General features: G+C 38.7%; 1 protein-coding gene across 2 annotated transcripts in view; it reads right to left on the bottom strand.

Moving 5' to 3' along the window:
* The window catches only part of PCBD2 (pterin-4 alpha-carbinolamine dehydratase 2), a 33847-nt gene that overhangs the window by 11552 nt on the left and 3399 nt on the right, over window positions 1–18896 (bottom strand). Inside the window, exon 2 of one of the 2 annotated variants that reach the window (XM_045027128.1) lies at window positions 17435–17566. In XM_045027128.1, coding sequence (XP_044883063.1) covers window positions 17435–17566 — 132 coding nt within the window. Of the gene's footprint in view, window positions 1–2971; window positions 3086–17434; window positions 17567–18896 lie in introns of those variants that run through there. The other variant, XM_045027129.1, reaches the window with a different exon arrangement.

Raw genomic sequence — 18896 nt, 5'->3', positions numbered from 1 at the left:
TTCTTGCCTTTGATTCTACAAATGTTTATACTTCATACATCATGCAAATAGTGTTTTATATATTAAGAAATAATGTGAGCAAATCTGAAGTTAAATTAAATTCTTTAACAATAACCCTGCCAAAGCACTGTGATTTTCCTATAAAAAAATTATTTCAATTTGTTGATCTTACATTGGATGAAACATACTGTAACAATCTTCATAATTTATATCCTGTTGGGACACTATGATTTAAAGTAACATAATACAGACCAGCATCACTGCTAATCTAAACCACCTGACCAGATAAATAACAGTTTCCCCTTCTCTCTTCACTGAGGGTATTTCTGTTTATTGTCATATGATTTACTCATTTTAAAAACATGAAGAAAAAATGCTGCGAAACAGAACTGCAGCTAGGAGGCATGGCCTTTCTTACACTGGGAACTTTTCACACACAGGTACCAGTATAATGTCCAGAACTGCAGGAGACCGAAGGCAATCCCAAGAATTCTGTTCTCAGGAAAAAAAAAATCACAGCAAAAAAAGATTAGGTTCATTCTGTACAATCTGGACCAGGTGCAGTGTTAGAAGCTACATATTTTTGATGTTACGAAAGATACAATTCTACAAAATAAATCAGAGTCAAAGACATTATGTGCCAAGTTCAGCAGTGCTCTAAACTGTGGTATACGTTTGTCAGAAAACAGGTGCAAGTGTAATTTGCCTCTATTTGGCATTCAGTGGGTGTGCAAATGGGTACCATTTTTGTGCCAAGGAGGCATGGGGGATTGTTGAAGAAAAAGCATTAAAAGAAGGGTGCAGATAAAATAGACTCTCTCCCTTAAGCCCTTCTCTTAGTTGTTCTGCTTCTTACACTCCTTTCCTGCTATTTCCTCAGGGTGTATGTTACACTCATTTTTGCACACTCCCTGAAATTCAAATATGTGCAATTTGCACTACTTATTGCTAGCCACACATTCAGCTTTTCTGACCAACCTATACTCCGATTTGCATCACTGCTGCATTTGGCCCTATGAATATTTTTTTCTTGTAACTGATGTTACGGATAGTCTCCTAAAGGGAAGCAGGGTATCAGGTCTATCACCCTTTTCCTCATCCTTAGCCTCCCAAAACAACCACAATGTTATTTGGAGATCACCTTTCCCTCTTCCCATTTTACACTGCAACGGTGACAGAATGCAACTGGAAATCATGTGCAGGCCCTATTCACTGTGATTCAATTAAAAGACTTTACAACCAAATTTTTATAAACTTGGATTGAAGACAAACAATTGTTTTAGAGTGGCAACAAAAACTACTTTCTGCTGTTGCTGAGAAATTTCAAAGCTTTTCATGCTCCATTGGAAAGTGCTCTGCTTCACAAGCCATGCTGGCCCTGACAACTAAATGGTCTGATACACTTTGTAATAAAGCGTATCAGTTTGCTTACACAGGCAAATATATAATTATCTTTGCCCATAAAGACTAGTGTAAAGTAAGTATGATTCCTAAACTGAGAAGATTGGAGTTACAAAATCACAGCTTGACATGGAGCAGCTAACTCGCACTAGCTTGCAGCAATGAAAATCTCCTTTATTGTGCCATCTACTTTGAAGTCTGTTGCAACAATCTCGTACTAATTAATACGATTCTTTTTGAATAGGCAAATGTAATGGCAAACCTTACAATCTCTACCTTGCTGGCTTTTACTAGTGACCCTAGACAAAATTCCTGAAAATTAATTTCAGCTTTGTATCACAAATCTGGTGTCTAGGTAATACTGTGTATTGCAATTCACTGTGCACTTTGCACTGTCCAAAGAAGGAAAAGGAAAATGAAGGAAAAAATTGTGACTTAATAATACTTTACTAACTTATTGTTAATTAAATTCCATACTACCAGTATGGGAAACAAAGTTCAGTATGCTAAAAGCCTGTAAGCTTACAAAGCACTCCAAAAGGCATTATTTGTTATGTATAATTTCACTCAGAAACATTTAGAATAGGTAGGATTTCTCCATTTTGCATTTAACGCTTAGGGCAAGAGCTACCTTGTAACTATAATATTATTTCTTCAAAAATGAAGTCATGTCAGATTTTAAAATATTACTGAGATTCATAGAAAATTTGTACCAAGCTGCATTTTTCGTTGTTACTGATATTTTATGTCAGTTGCTCAGTAGAGAAAAAATCATCAAGAAGCACCACGTCTCAATTAAAATCTCACTTACCAACCAGAATAGGCAGCTAACTTCCACCTTCCTCTTCCCAAGCATATTGGTTTAATGTGTGTTGTGCTCAAAAATGAAAAACAAAGTTTTCACTAAGAGGTTTACACTAAATGAAATGTCTACTTAAAGAAACTGGGCTTCTTTTTTATTTACTGAACAGGCAGTGTGCACCCAACCAAAACAATTAAATAATACAGCGAAACCCTCATTAACTGAGCACCTGTTAAAGCAATCAGTTACTTAAAATAATAAACTCTCTTTGCTGTGCAACTGAAAGGACAATGATAATTTGACTTGTTAAAATAAATGCTTGGTCTAGCAAATAAAAACACTTGATGTACTGTAATAAAACCCTCAAACAAAACACTATGCAAACTAGTAATAAAATGCACTTTGGGCCCTGTTCAGATCTTTTGAATGTATATACCTGAATGCTCCGTAAACTCACTTTACTCACCCTGATCTTTTATACTTTACAATGTTCTGCCATTCAGATGTTAGAAATGTTTGAGCATATATTACTATACCAAAACATATGGCTATATAAGCACTTTGTAAAAGCCCAATTTAAGAAAGGACCCAACTTTAAATACAAATCCCATTGACTTCAATTGGACTTACAACACATGCTTAAGAGCTTTCTTGAATAGGAGTGCTCTCCGGAATTGGTGCCCAATGGTATATCCATACTACAGACATTACACTGGTAGTTATAGACACAGCCTACACAGACAGAAGGGGCATACAAACATCACCTACCCAGATGAAGTTAGCTATGTCAGCAGAAACCAATATAATTTTTGGCGTAGGCCAGGCCAAAACAAATGGAGAAATGCAAGGGAAATTCACTAGTTTTCTAATTATGTTGTATCAGAAAAAAAAAATCAGGAACAAAGAACAAAATTCTGCTGGTTTTCTTTCACTTCCCAAAGAACACAGAGGATTTCACTCTGAACATGAAAAGACAGTCCACATTCCAGACATGCAGTTGATGACATTAGTAGCAATGATACAAGGTTCTTTTGGTCTGTTGCCAAGATCATGTGCAATGTCAGCTCAAAATCCAATATAGTCTCTGCTGAGCATAAAGGGGAAATCATGTCCTAATTCTGATCCTAAGAGGACATCAAAGAACAATAAAAAAGCCTCACTTTATAATACTTCCCTAACTCACAAAAGTGTTGTGAGGATAAATACATTAAAGATTGTGAAGCGCTTTGAGATCTGCTGATGAAAAGTGCTATGTAAGAGCTAGGTATTACTATTGTTAGGATGAATGAAGAGAGGAAGCAGTTGGCCCTATAACCACATCATCATCAGGGATCTTTTTTTTTTTTTTTTTTTTTTTTTGCGGCACAGGCATATCTCAATGTCAATAATTCAAACATGTTAAAGCAGAAAAAAGGTCTGAAATTATAAATTGATGGGAGATGAGAAAGGAGAACTGCAGGTACAACCAGGTAGGTCATTTGGTCCCACTGTGTGTGGCTGAAAGCACTCTGGCCATGGTATCCAGCCATACTGAGACAAGTTCTCTCTCAAGCCTTTGGCAAGTTTCTATAAAACTTCAGGAAAGGAGATTGTACGACTCCAATGGGAGTTTTGCCTGAGTCAGGGTTGTTAAGCTCATAATTTGTATCCAATTGTAATATCTGAATAATTGTATGAAGTGTTTTTCACGTATTTATTTCAAATCTAGTGATGATGCATTCTTTGAAAGAAGCGTATGGAGAGAAGGACCATCTTCCTAGACAATACGAGAAGACAGAAAAAGAAAAATAAGACTTAAAAAACCCTGATTTGTTTAGACAGTTACATAGTATTTCTTACATAGTATTTCCAAATTCCCTTATGCAAAAAGTTATGTAATCAGTATAAATTACATTTAATTGTATTTCATTTGCTGTTCTTGATTTTTGAATAACTGGTGAAATCGGGCTAGAAATACAGAAGTGAACAGAAAAGTGACAAATTAAGAACAGATTATTAAAAACAAAAGTGGACTAATTTTATTAGCAATATTTTGCATAAAAATATACGACCCATGGTCAATATTTTAAGCTGTCTTGAAAAACTTTTGGTGTCCTCCAAATTTATGACTAAGTGCCAGACAGTATGTGTAATGCAATATATTGGGGAAACTCCAGGGTTTTTTTTTTTTAATCCCACAGTTGTTCTTTCCCTTTTGTAGAATCCACCACCACACACACACACACCTTTCACAAATCAATACATCCTTGAAATAGATGCAGTCCACGAATGGTGAAAACTGATTGTAGCCATGCAAGGGATTTTTTTTTAAAATAACATTGAAAAAAAAGATGCATCCAATGTAAGTGAGATGAAATATGGTCCTTTGTAAGAAAGATTAACATCTGTACACTTTTATTAGATTAGACACTTTACAATCTGTGTGTAACTGTAACCAATCAAAGATTGTAAAGCTAATAAAGTTTTGCCTCCAAATGCCCACTTCTACCAGGTGATAGAGATTCCTCTAACAATACAAAACTCACATTTACATAGCTATTGCTGTTACCATCCCAATCAAGATTAAATCACCCAGTCTATGAAATGAACTACTCTCCACTCAGAATCCCAGTGCCAGAATGTTTCCTTGTGAAGCACCACAACGAACAATTCCCAGGAGAAAAAAAAAGTTGCTGAGTAACCTCAACCCCCCACAACCTGAACATACTCAGTACCTCACACGACAGGACCCAAAATTAGAACCCTGGCTCCTAACTGAACAACCTGTGCTTTACTAAAACAATTTCATACAAATCCCTCAATAGATTCAGCCAGCTCCATGTTAGTTCAAGACGTAAGCAAGTTTTAATCTCAACCCAACAAAAATTAAAGGAAGAAAATGGCAAATGAAGGAGGGGAGGAGGCAGTCCCCAAAATACATTTAGAGCTGGTTTACAGCTTTATGAAAGACAAATGAAAAATTATACTCACATCACACTGATCAACTGTGGGTCTGCCAGTGGTTTTTCAGAGCAGATGTAACATTTTAGCAAAATGTGATTGTTTGTGAAAGAAATAATTCTGATCAAAAACTAAATTGCAGCCAGCGCAAGCTCTGCACTTTGTCACTCTAATCCATTCTGACAGGAAGCAGTAAGTGGAGATTCCTACTGTGAAAGGAGCAGATGTGAAAGGTCAACCTTGGCCTGGAACTTCAAAACCGTTAACGTGTAAAACAGTGTGCATTAAAGCCTGAAACAGCTAACTGCTGGATTAACGGATGTCCGCTAAGTAGGTCTGATGTGCTTTTGGCAAGTAATGGTTAATTTTTAAATAGGTTCATTGTAATTTTTTTTATTTTACTTTTTACCTTTTACCAGCCAGAGTCCATTTTTAATTACAATTGCAGAGTATAATATTCCAAAACATGCCTTTTCTTTACTCTTGGGGGCGGGGGGGGAGCCACTATTGTAGAATGCAATTTACAGTTATTTAATAAGGTCATGCTCACCATTTCAAAAGCAAGGGGATGCAAGAGATTAAACACTATCAAACTGGAGACAGAACTTGCCATCTGTACTGAAATTAGTATCTTCCCAGTTCCCCTATATTCATAATAGCTATCCCAGGACATTACAAAGCTACAAGAGAGCAGGTTTCTTTAACTGAAAAAGTAAAAGTGATTCTGAATGAAGATATTCTTGAGAAGAGCAAGAATGTAAATCTTACTGATTTCCCCAACTGAAACAGTATTGTTACAGTACTTGCCACCACTGAGTTAACAAATCTGGGAGGATTCCAAATTTTAGTTAAAATCAAAGCCAACACGCCGGCATTTGGTATCTTACAGGAGTGAAGGAAAGTCTTGCCTCCAGAGTGGGCATAACCATTTTTTCCCCTTATTTCAAATGCAATGAGCAAGCATTAGAAGAGCAGTTACGGATGATATAGAGCAGCCAACAGTGTGACACTTCCATTTTCTTTTTCAATCTAAATGAATATTTGTGAGAAATAAAAAGTATATTTATAAAAATCTTTAGCCAGTTCAAATTCAACCCCCAGAGACAATATTTCCAGATTAATGGATGAAAATTAAATGCTATAATAATTTTCACTTAAGTGATCATAAATCTACACTAATCTTTTAAGAGAAGCATTGGTAGAAGTGCCAACTGCAAAGTGGACCAAAGATCAGGAGGAGAACTTCCTGGTCCTCTTTAGAATAGATAACACAGGTCTAAATGCTCCAAGGGTATACAGCACGTGCACAGTAATTGTAGAAGAGCCTCTTCCCCTTGGAAATACACTATTCTTTCTTTACTTGTGTTTTATTTTTTACCCTAGAATGGAAGGAAGGAAAGAGAGATAAGGAAAGAACTTAGAACTCGTATTTCCTTGATATTCTTAGTCACTGTTAAGTTTTAACTAATAACAAATTGATGTCAACTTCTGTTTCTAGAGCACCTGGAGAATAAAAGTCTTGAACTTCTACATATCACCTGTTACCTGTGCCTGTCAGGCCTGCTGCTCCTGATAGATACGAACATAAAAACCTCTTCCTAGCTCAAGAAAGCAAAACACAAATATATGTTCTGAATCTTTAATATCATTATGATTCATTTAAATATAATAGTATTGTAAATTTCAATACTGTGGCATTAATAATAATATTGCAATAATGCCTACAGCCACAAACAGGTCAGGCTCCATTGTACAAATAGCCTATTCCCCAAAGAGCTTGCAACCTAAAAGACAAGATGTAATGGGGGGGGAGGATGGGGAGACAGTTAAGTGGAATGGGCACAGTTCTTAGCCATTGACTAGCAGTGATCACAGCTTGCCACCTGCTTGGTCTTCAGTTTTCTATATGCATTACTGCAGAGGTGAGTTTGGAGGATAAAGAGGTGGCTTGATAGAGTCTTACTAAGCTTTCTCCACTCACAAGGAGCAGCATGACAGAAAGCTTGAAAGTATTTGTCGGAGAAGTGGCCGGTTGAGGCTGGCATAGCTGGCGCCCATTGAAGGTGGGCACAGACCTTGCAATAAAGAAATAGCTTAGATAGGTACAGCAAGACTAAATTTGGGAGTGTGGGGGTGAAAGTAAAGACAAAAGTTGCCAATGTAATATGATGATTCAATTATTTACAAGCAGAAAAAAAATGTTGGTAATTTAAAAAATGTAGACTGAACACCGAGGCAGAGAGATCCTTCACTCTGTGTTTTGCACAGTGGCCAGGACAAATAAGTAAGTAAGTAAATAAATAAAAAATATTTCTCAACTCCCAGCAACAAGGAGTTAATTTGTATCTGGTAGCTCCTGTCTGACCACTGACATCACACCAGATTCTGTATAATTATGCAGCATTTCTCATCAATAAGAAAACTACTTCTGCCAGTTAACTGGTAGTACTATTGAAAAGAGGCTGCACTGACTAGTACACCATGGTTGTCTCTGTCTTTTTAAAGCCAGGGCAGGAGAATCTTAAATTTTCAGATGAATGATCTCCAGAGAACCTCCATTTATTTTTCATCCAAAAGTCAAGCACACTAGCTTTTCAGACCCAGTGCCACAGTGGGTAGGTGGAATGTGTCCAGTCCCACAGCTGGAACTTGACCCTATAACCTTCTGACGCAGAGGCAAGAGGGTTATTTACTAAGCCATTCACAATAACCATAAGGAAGGTGTGATTGTATAAAAATATATTTTTACTAAACTATGTTTTGAGCCAGCTCACTCTCACGTATTTTGGCCTGAATTAATGTTCATGAGGCCTGAAAATTTTACTGTCAGTTTCTAATAAGGAAAAGCAAAAACAGACAGATAGGCCAAAAATTATTTTCAAATACAAAGATTTTCTCTACTCTGTAAACCCAATCAAATAATTTTAATTTATAGCAAATCAGTTATTGTATTCATAAATGCAAGGACATTAGCAAACAACAGAAATACTTTCATAATTTTGCAGGTGTACAAATCAGAGTATATGAGAGAGGGCTCAAAGAATAATGGGAAATTAAGCAGTCTAGGAAACACTATAAGAAAAACAGCACCTACCTAGGTGGACACAAACCCAATTATTTTCATCCAAGAGGCAATCTAATGCAAAAGTCAAACAGAGGGGCAAGTAGTTAACCCACCAAATAAATGAAAATTGGTTTGTCTTTTGATAAGCAAAACTGACAATAACGGACTCATGTTGCTCATTCTTTGAGGTTAAACACAACTGACATAAGCTACACCTGAAACCAATCAGGGCTGAGGCTTTGAGAAGATTCACACGTGAGGACTAAATTTGTCACAAATGGGTTGGTTTCCGATCCTAATGTAGCCAAGTTGCTTTACTCTGACCTCCATTTAACAAATCAACTTAATGGGCAATGGGAGTGCTATAAAACTTAACAATGGAGTGATTTTAACTTTTAAAATATAGTTATGAAGCAAAATGTTAGAGAGCTCCTTCAATACTTGAAATCAAATTAAATCTAGACATTTTTTAACAGTCTTGACAGACATAATCCTAGTTACCATGTAAATTTATGGTAAGCTGCTGTGATATTAGTCACAGGTGCTACTTTTAATATATGGGCTGCATCTGGCTGGGAATAAAATTTCTCAGAGGACTGAAAATGACCTCACTAACAGACAATGGGGAAGGGGGATAAGACCACTGTGGCATATAAAAAGCTGGAGATATGGTCCACAAGTGAATATTTTACATAAAATTCAAGTTACCTCTGCAGATTGTAGGTTTATGTTTTCAATACATAAATGGCGCAGACGTATTTCAGCCAAACAGCCAAAATATTAAGTTCGTAAAACAGCTATGAAATACTCTGGCTATGCACATAAAAACAAATTTTCCAACCTGTGATCAACAGAGAAGACAAAGCAATGTGCCGAGAAACTGAAAAAAGGAAGTATCAACACAGATTAAGTTCAGGAGTATTCAGTATTATTACAAAGTGAGTTAAACTAAATTAAGTGATTACAGCAACTAAAAGAGCACTAATTCATTAAGAATGTGTTCCCTGTATCCCAGTTCCATAGGATTTGGTAAATTTGTGAAGTTCTTCATGGTCATTAATCAAGGTGAAGGTACCTATAGAAAGGACTAGCACCAAGGGATTGTAACCAAGTAAGAAGATTAAACTATATAAAGATCATAAATCGCTTAGCCAGCAAGTTAGTTTTGATATACTGATAACAGGGACCATCCATGAGAGAGGACAAAAATAAATATGCCCTAGCACAGTTAAAACAAAGTAGCTGGAAATACAGAGAGGACATACAAAGCAGAAACTCTGTTTGCAGTGGATGCTTTCTGAGTTTTGGGTGCTATTACTGGTTTGGAGAAGGAGAGTTGGAAAGTATAACAATTTAATGCAAGAGCTACAATGATTTAATTTCTTCTGAAATAATTCTTCAGAAGCTGTGCAAGTGTCCTTTAAACAAATAATCAAAAAGAGAGAAGATTTGCTACGATTCTCAGGATCCATTAACCCAACACAGCAGGCAGTCTCCCTGCTATTTTCTCCAGTCAGAGTTTTATCTTTTAACTTAAACAGGTTCTTGTGTCACCTGAATGCAAAAGGTATTTTAAATAATTTAAAAAAAAATCAGACTTTTAAGATGGGATATAACCACCTGCTACTTTATATAATAAATAAGGGTACGATTCTGTCATAGAGGTCATGGATTCTGTGACTTTCCGGGACTTCTGCGACTTCTTCTGAAGGGGCAGCCCCAGGGCCATCAGAGCAGCAGGCCCCAAAGCCACCAAAGCAGCGGCCAGCCCTGGGGCCAGCGGAGCAGGGGCCACGATAGCAATGGCCAGCAGTCAGCCCTGGAGTCACAGGAACAGGGGCCGCCATAGCAACAGGCCGCATAGCAATGGCCAGCAGTCAGTCCCAGGGCCGCCGGAGCAGGGGGCCACCATTGCAACAGCTGGCAGTCAGCCCCAGGGCCGAAGTGATGGACAGGGTTGGGTCAGCCCGCCCAGGGCTGGAGCTGCAGAAGTCAGCCCCTGCCACAGGAGCAGCAGTGGGGCTGGTGCATCTGCGGAAGCTCAGCCCCCAACAGCGCTCCAACTATTAGTCCCCTCCCCGCCCCCTACCAGGGAGAGGTCATGGGCTTCTGTGAATTTCTGTTAGTCGCCCACAAACTGTCCCTGACTTTTACTAAAGATCCCCAGAACAGAATCTTAACCTTAATAATAAAGGTTCAGTCACTGAACTCTTGTACACACTTCACCTAGCTAGAAACAGCGTGATGGATAAAAGATTAAATTTAATTCATTTTAAAAAAATCTTTGAAGTAGTCACAGGTATTAAACCTCAGCGTCCCTGCCAAATTTTTTGGTTTTACAACCACATTTTCCTATTGTTCTAAATGTTTCTCTCTCCCCTGTTGCTATTTGATGGACCTACACAAACAGAGGAAACTGATTGACTACATAGGGTAAGCGTGAAACTGGCTGAACCCAAAGGGTATGTCTACACAGCGACTGGACACCCGTGGCTGACCCGTGCCAGTCGACTCAGGCTCACAGGGCTATTTCAATGCAGTGTAGACTTATGGGCTCAGGTTACAGCCCAAGCTCTGGGACCTTCCCACCCCACAGGGTCCTAGAGCCCAGGCTCCAGCCCGAGCCTTGAAGTCTACACAGCAATGAAACCGCCCTGCAGCCTGAGCCCCATGAGCAAAAGTCGGCTGGCACGGGCCAGCCGTGGGTGTCTACTTGCTGTATAGACATACCCTATGCGAACAAACCAGAAACAACTTTTCCTCTTTTTCTTTCAATAGTAGTAATTTTAGGTGTTCCTTCTAAAAGCACTAGGGAAAACATTTTCAGATGGAAGTGACTCATCCTTCTGCACTATAGTGGACAGGGATTCTTCAAGAATTTAGAGTTATGTAGAACATGTTTTATTAATTTTGATGGAATACCCCTGTATAAAACCAGTCATTGTCCAACACTGAACAGTTGGAAACAAAGCTTGGGGTTTGGTATACAGAGACCTCAGTCCGCTTAGGACCATGGCGCAAACACCATTAAAAAAGATTATCTTTTTATTAACTGTTTTTCCTTTTTATCTTTAAAGCATCTGAAATATTAAGTATTAAATAAGGCTTTCATTTTAACAAACAACAACAACAACAATTCCTTTTCCCTTTCCTTTTAGCAGGAGAGAGTTTTTGGGAAAAATACCAAGTTGTTTGACAGTCTCTTAGATGGTACCAAAGATGGTAAAAACTGTCCTGTCAGGGAAAAGACAAGACATTAGTTAAGATTGGCTGAAGCTGTTGTTGAAGTCTGTTTCATCCCAAATGATGGACATATCATCTGGGTACCTCTCTCCGGCCTGGTGATTGCGACATCTTATTAATTTTCACATATTTTTTACAGTTGAGCTCACAAAAAGGGTAAATTTGTAGGCCAAATTATAACAGACCAGGAACCTCAAAGTTTTGAACAGTTTGGTGACAATTCTATTTTCTCTAGACCAGGGGTCCCCAAACTTTTCAAAGTCATGCCTCTCCCTTACCCGTCTGCACCTCGCTCCCGCGAGAGCTGGGGCCAGGAGCAGGGTTGGGGGGGGGCACAAACAGGGGTAAGGTGGTCAAGGCTGGGGCTGCAGCTGGGGGCAGGTCTGGGGCAGGAAACAGAGCCATGGTCAGGGGCCAAGGCTGGAGGCGGGGCTGAAGACACAGCGGGGGGCCAGGGGTGGGAGTAGGGCCAGGAGCAGAAGCTCCAGTTGGGTCGTGGGCAAGGGCCAAGGCTGGGGGCAGGGCTGAGGGCGGAAGCCTGGGCCGGAGCAGGGCTAGGTAACACTCCCTTCCCACCCCCCATGGGGGCTGGCCCAGGCCCTGCTGCACCTCCCCAAATGTTCCTTCATGCCCCCCTGGGGGGGCATGCCCCACCATTTGGAGACCTCTGCTCTAGACTACAAACTTTTCAACTTTTTCTTGTTGCCAGAGATTTCAGTAAATGAAGAAAAAAAAATGTATTAGCAAACATTGCTAGTCAGGCTCCTGAAGTAGTGACAGTATTTTTGTAACTCTCATTGACTCAGACTTTTGCTTTGGCAAATTGAAATGGATTGGTTGCTCTATCAGTGAGAATAGGCATTTTGTTTCCATATCTATCACTTGGGAATAGAAATTAAGAGCCTTTAAAACATGTTTCTTTTATGTAATACAAAGTGGCTTGAAAGCACAGATTACTTTTTTTCTTTTTCCTCCGCGATCTCTCTCCACAGACCCATTTTAAAAGGCAATCGTCTCAAACATCTGTAGCCTGCCAGTTCACACAAGTAGAGGGCAGTAGAACGGAGGACTGATGCAACGGGAAAACAGACAATGACAACAGTGTTTAGGGTGACGATATTTCCCATGGGACACTGCACTGGGCTGGCCCAACGCCCCCCCTTCTCCCTGTGGCGTAGAGCTAACAACCCAAGGCCCAGCATCTGGTGTCATCATTCGCCTCCCCCAAAGTTCCCCCACGCTCCTTTGGGAGGGAGAAGGGAAACCCTCACTTTTTTGGCAAGCCGGGCATTTGTCCCATTTGGTCTTGCCAACTGATAAGTTGGCAAAAGCAAATGGGACAAATGACCAGTTTTGCCAAGAAAGTCGAGACATCCAGGACAGGGCTTAAAAAGGGAACTGTCCCGGCCAAAACAGGACGTATGATCACCCTACTTGTGTTTGTTGTCTTCTCAGTCAAAACAGAAGCTGTAATTGTTAAAAAAAAAAAAATCTCTGTGAACCTGGCAGGATGCATCAATATCAGGCTGTACTGATGGTTGTCTCCAGTGAAGATGGGACCATGTATGATGGCTAGACTTCTTCCGGAGCTATTACAGGATTCTGTGATTTACTGTGGATGAGTTTGAAGTGATCCAGTACCATGATTTTCTTATGCCTCAGTCCCCCCAGCAGATAGAGAATGGAGTGAACAGCAATGATGATAATATGGTTATGAGGAGGAAGTGGAAATTAACATTTCAGTCATAGAAGCTGCCCAAATGAGGGAGGGGGAACAAGCTGCAATGGATACCAGATGCTTTTCTTTCTGGGTAGGGTTGGGTGGAGGACACTATGTACATCAATATTTTTTTCAAACTAGAACATCACGACTAGCATGCAATCGCAGTTATAGCAGAGAAAAGGACTGACAACAGGAAGTACATTCACTGACTTATTTTAGGAACATTTCAAACTGTTTTCCAACTCATTTTCTAAAGCCCATTTTTGTAAAATTTATCTTAAAAAAAAACAAACACCACCAGCGGTTTCAAGTGAAGTCCTGTAATAAAATAATTTCCCAAGCCAGAAGCGTAATTTCTGATAGCTTTTAAGCAAGTTAATCTCAGTCTGAAAGCTTTAGGAATCTAAATAACTTTCTCATTTCACAGAAGTTTCATTTCATTCTCCCTCATACTGAAAATAATATACATAAACCAAGTTCATGTCTACGCATTTGAGCGACTTTATAATAAAAACTCTGTTTATATTCTTAACATCTGTTGACATACATAGTCTTTGTAAACCTGGCATAGATTTTAAAGCCACAGAATTTTCCATGCATCATGCACATTATCTGTGGGAAGCAATAAAGAAACAATGAATACATTAATCATACTCATATCATCTGCAAAACATAAATCTGAAATACCTTTCATGTCAGTTCAACTGCTCAGGGTTTTTTTTTGTTTTTTTTGTTTTAAACATACACCTGATTTTATGCCATCTGTAAAAGGGCAGGATGGATATCATAGAGGAAATTGTATTTCTTGGCTGGCTGACTTTTACTAAATATTCTAGAACTAATATACAGAACTAAGTTCTGTAAACAGAAGATTTATTAAATATAAGAAGTTACACCTAAAAGTCCATGTGTATTAAAGGACAGCATATTGACTGCAAAACTCTACAAAGCAGGTAGCTAGCTCCATTTTTGGCACTTTTGTTTCCCTGATCTGCTTTTGAGACATACCAATTAATAAGTAAATGTTGTATGGGGACATTAGTAAATGTAAGCATTGGTAGATTAATTAAAATATACCAGTTCAGTTTATCTTCAGTGCCACCTTCCCAGGAGACAAACATTTGCTCTCCGCAAACATTCATGCATTCTCTAGCCAAATTCCACCTTAAGCCATTCCCCAAGGCTAAGAGATCACCAACTTGTTCTACAGCCTGAAATTTCAAATGGCGATGTTACATCACCACAGCTGTCACAATTTTCTAAATGCTTAAGGGCAAAATTCTGCCCTTATATAGATGCATGTAACCCCCTTGACCGCAATGAAAGCAGTGTAGACAGTTTGGCCCCTGTTAGTTTACCCAGTGGTACACACAGCTGAAAGTGACAGAAGTTTTGAATTCTTAAGCCAATTTCCAATCATTCAGAGTAATAATAGCTCTTGCGTTGCCCTTTTAAGGGTCAAGCAGGAATGGGGGCACACTGAGCATCCACCAATATCTTCCACCCAACTGGAAGAGACATTTCAAAAAAGGACCATTTTAGGATGATATATTTGATGGGGTGAGACCTAGCCAATTCTGAACCCAGAAAAAAAAAATACTATTAGCTTTAAGCTTAGTATAACCTACGGTGTACATTTAAATATATTTTGACTTTCCACTCTAGCATCCTCGTCATGTCTCTCTCTCAGACATGCAACTTTATGAATAGCTGACTAATTTCTACCCGGTACCATTTCAAGGATAAAGCCTTAAAAAAAAAAATCAACTATTTAATTCTCCTTCTGATGTCTTCACTGATCTAAGCTGCTGGGTTTTCCAGATTTCTATTACAGGGCTGTGTTTGCTTTCATCTCTTTGGTATATAGTCTTCATATCCATTGCCTAAAGATGAACGGCAGAAATGATTTATTTCACTTATTTGCAATATACAAAGGCTACTATACGCTAATTTTAAAAAAGCATTTCAGGCTATGCTGAGCCAACAGGCTCTCCAATTACACCATCGCATGGACACTTTCAAGAGTGCCCCCAGTGTGAAAGCTGTAAACTCAGCACCTACAGTTTGATGCAGAGGAGTAGTTATCCCTCTGTCCTTGGCTCTCCAGTTCTCCCATCCAGGTCTCATGTAAACTCCCCCTCAGAGTTTTCACCTCCTTCATTGCCTCATAATTTGTTTCGTTTGAAGTTGTTTGTTTTGTTCTATTATTAACTCCCAGGTTTAAAGTGCAATCCAGAAAATATGTACTCAGGGCTCCACACTTGCAGTTCTGTACCTGCTCTTGCTCTGTATTGTAGCGATGCTGCTCTTTTCTCCCTCCCTCACACACATTTTATTCTATGTTCTCTCTAATGTGAAATATTAAAAAGGGTGGGCACTGCAAATTGTCATTTTCACATTTCACCATACAGGGTCTCCTAAAGACCTTTGTCTGGATTATATTATGGCCATGAGAACAAACAGCACATTATATATGCTTCAGTCTACAAATGTAGATAGATATTACACTGCAAATCCAGTGTGGTGTGGATGGGAGTGGGGTGGGGAGGGGGGAAAGGAGGAGAAGAGATCTTCAGAGGAATATGGCATCTTTAAAAAAATGTAATCTTACCCTTAACCCCTGGGAGAGCATAGCCCTTTCAAAAATAAAGTAGGAACTGGGAATTATCTTCATCTGTTCCCATTCCACATGCAGGTTATCATCTGCCTAAAACTGTAAGAATAGCTCAGGGATTCTCAAACAGGGGTCTCCGCTTGTGTAGGGAAAGCCCCTGGCAGGCCAGGCCGGTGTGTTTACCTGCCCCGTCCGCGGGTCCGGCCGATCGCGGCTCCCAGTGGCCGCGGATCGCTGCTCCAGGCCAATGGGAGCTGCTGGAAGTCGCGCAGGCCGAGGGACTTACTGGCCGCCGCTTCCAGCGGCTCCCATTGGTCCGGAGCAGTGATCCATGGCCACTGGGAGCCACGATCGGCTGGACCCGCGGACGGGGCAGATAAACACACCGGCCCGCCAGGGGCCTTCCCTACACAAGAAGCGACCCCTGTTTGAGAAACCCTGGAATAGCTGATCTTTCACAGCTAACCATTAGTATATAACAATCTACTACTATTTTGATCAGAACAGAGGATTGTTAAATTGACTGTACCCGAGCAACAGAAATGAGGGGAAGAGGACTAGGAGACCTAAACACACACATTTAGTGGCAAATTTTTCAAAAACATTGGGTGGATATCTACACACAAACGTGCACAATTGCAGAGTCATATGTAAGGCTTTTGATAATGTGACCCTAAATCTGCGTAAGAAGATCCAGGCTAGAATACAAATAGGTCACTTATATAAAAGGTGTAATAAATATCAGTAAGGCCAGGTTTTAAAAAAGAGCAATGAGAAAATTAAATAAGACATAACTGAAAAGAATCCATTTTCTCCAAATAAACCCAAGTTTAATGGCACTGAAATGGGAAGGGTATGTTATGACTAATTCTTGTCTTATTTAGCAGGGCCATAATACAGCTAATTATTCCTCTTCTAACTTGTCTCTTTTTGTACGTGTCTCACTTAATTAATCAGAAATCAAATTTTCTTTCCGAATTGAGATATGGTAGCAAGAATCTAGTTGACAATCTTAAGAAAATATATTAAATAATAGTTGGCCATATGGTGCCACCAATTTTCAAAGCAGGTTTCATCTCGGATTTCAAATTTAAAAATTCTTAAAAATTGATGACACAGCATGGCCCAGGGTTTTGACTTAAAATTCAAGCCCAACAGGGTATATAATCTGCTGTACAAAAGGTAGCCTCACAGAGTGTCTACTGCAATTCATTCAAGACAGTACCATAACTCTCCCTTCCAGTATAAAAGGTGAGTTTTATGACACTTCTGTTCACATTTTTTCCCCAAGTTTGGCTTGGTAAATATCTGTACTTTCATTTTTACTCACCTTTGTAAAGTTCTTGATAGCCAAATATTTTTATCATTAAGTTAGGAGTGCTAGTAATAACAAAGATATCAAGAGTAAAATTCTGCTTGCCTTACCATCGTACAATGCCAATAAAGTCAATGAATTACACCTGGGTAACTGAGATTAGAATCTGGCCTGATAACTTCAGCGACACTACTGACATGAGGAAAGCAAACAGGATTTGGTCCCAAATACTCCTAGATTTGTGGATGTGAACATCCCTTCACTAGGAACACAATACAAACTAGGATAATTATATTTCCTTTTATATTAGGATAATATATAGCAATAGTTACCTGATTAAAAGTTTTGAAATTGAACTCTTTGTAGATGGCATCTCTTTCTCCCAACTCAGACCATCCTGAAGCTTTGAGCTCAAGTAAAACTTGGGTCCTTTCCTCTGTTGTCAACCAATGAGACTGTGAAGACTATAAAGAAAAAAAAATACATTCCAGAACTAAGGTTAATGTCCTCTTATTTTTTTACACAACTGGAAAATTATGTGCTGAAATTATGATTTATGTATTTCAAGAATATAATCCTTCAGGACAACAGAAGTGGAAAATTTACTATGCGGTTTTGTTCCACTTTATAATTTAACAGAACACCATCACTTGCCAGTTAACTGAGCCATGAAACATAACTATTTTGGTGAATTAACGTTGGTTATGTGCTTGCATATAAGAGTTTTTTACTCTTTTGCTGGGATGAAATAGGGACTCAAGAATACCTTTGGCCAGTAGTATTATTACTTTCATTTATACTAGGCCTATCTGAATTATCCAGATACTGTGAAGCTTGAAATATTTGATGACAATCCAATTTTGCTATTTTCCCTCATTTAAATATTAAAGTTAAATGTAATGTACAGTAATTAGTTGAAGTTAAAAGGGGAATATCACCTGAAAAATACTAAGCATGACCAATTTTAAATTAGAAAAGCACAGATTATATCAGAAATTATTTTGTATTATGTATAATTATTGTACCCTGTATTTCCTAAGAAGAAAGTTCAAAAAACAAAAAGCAAGATTGTTACTATTTGAGTTCAGTAACTATTTATAAAAGTTTCTCTCTGGCATTGAAAAGAAAAACAATCCAGCACTAAGGATATGTGCTACCTCAATTTGCACAAGGCATTCCACAGACAGCACTGAGGAGTTCTGTATAAGGATATGAAGCATGGCCCACTCTCATACCATTACAAATCAGAAGTAACAATTAAATAGAGCTCCCACTAAAAGGCTCAGACTCAGCAAGGTACTTAAGTATCTGTCTAACTTTAAGTTTGATGGTTTTAAAGTGTGTGGATACTTCATTCTAGAAGTGCCAGATCATGTATAGTCTACCTGCTATGTTCTCACACTTAATTATACACTCATTTGGCAATGTTGATGTCAACTTTTTTTGAAAATATAGTCTACTGTGTATGTGTATAAGTGCTGTATCTTTGTACACACCTTTATTATAAATATAAAGTTACCACTTCACCACTAGATGGTGCTGCATGCCAAATCAGAAATTAATTCAATTAATTCTAATTAAGCAGCAGAAAGATTTTAAGATTGTTCCTTATTACTGAATGATATTGGCAAAGAAAGTTATGATAAATACACATGCATCATTTAAATATGAAATATACATATTACTGTAACCTAGTAATTAACTCCAAGAAGCCAAATATAACACATTCACTAACGGTGAGAATAAAAAGAGCACTCTGTACAGATGTAGTTAATGCAACTGATTAAACAATTG

The sequence above is a fragment of the Mauremys mutica genome, chromosome 8 (assembly GCF_020497125.1).
Source record: "Mauremys mutica isolate MM-2020 ecotype Southern chromosome 8, ASM2049712v1, whole genome shotgun sequence".
Lineage (NCBI taxonomy): Eukaryota > Metazoa > Chordata > Testudines > Geoemydidae > Mauremys > Mauremys mutica.
Note: the sequence above shows the minus strand (reverse complement) of the source record. Positions and strands in the feature narration are given on the sequence as shown.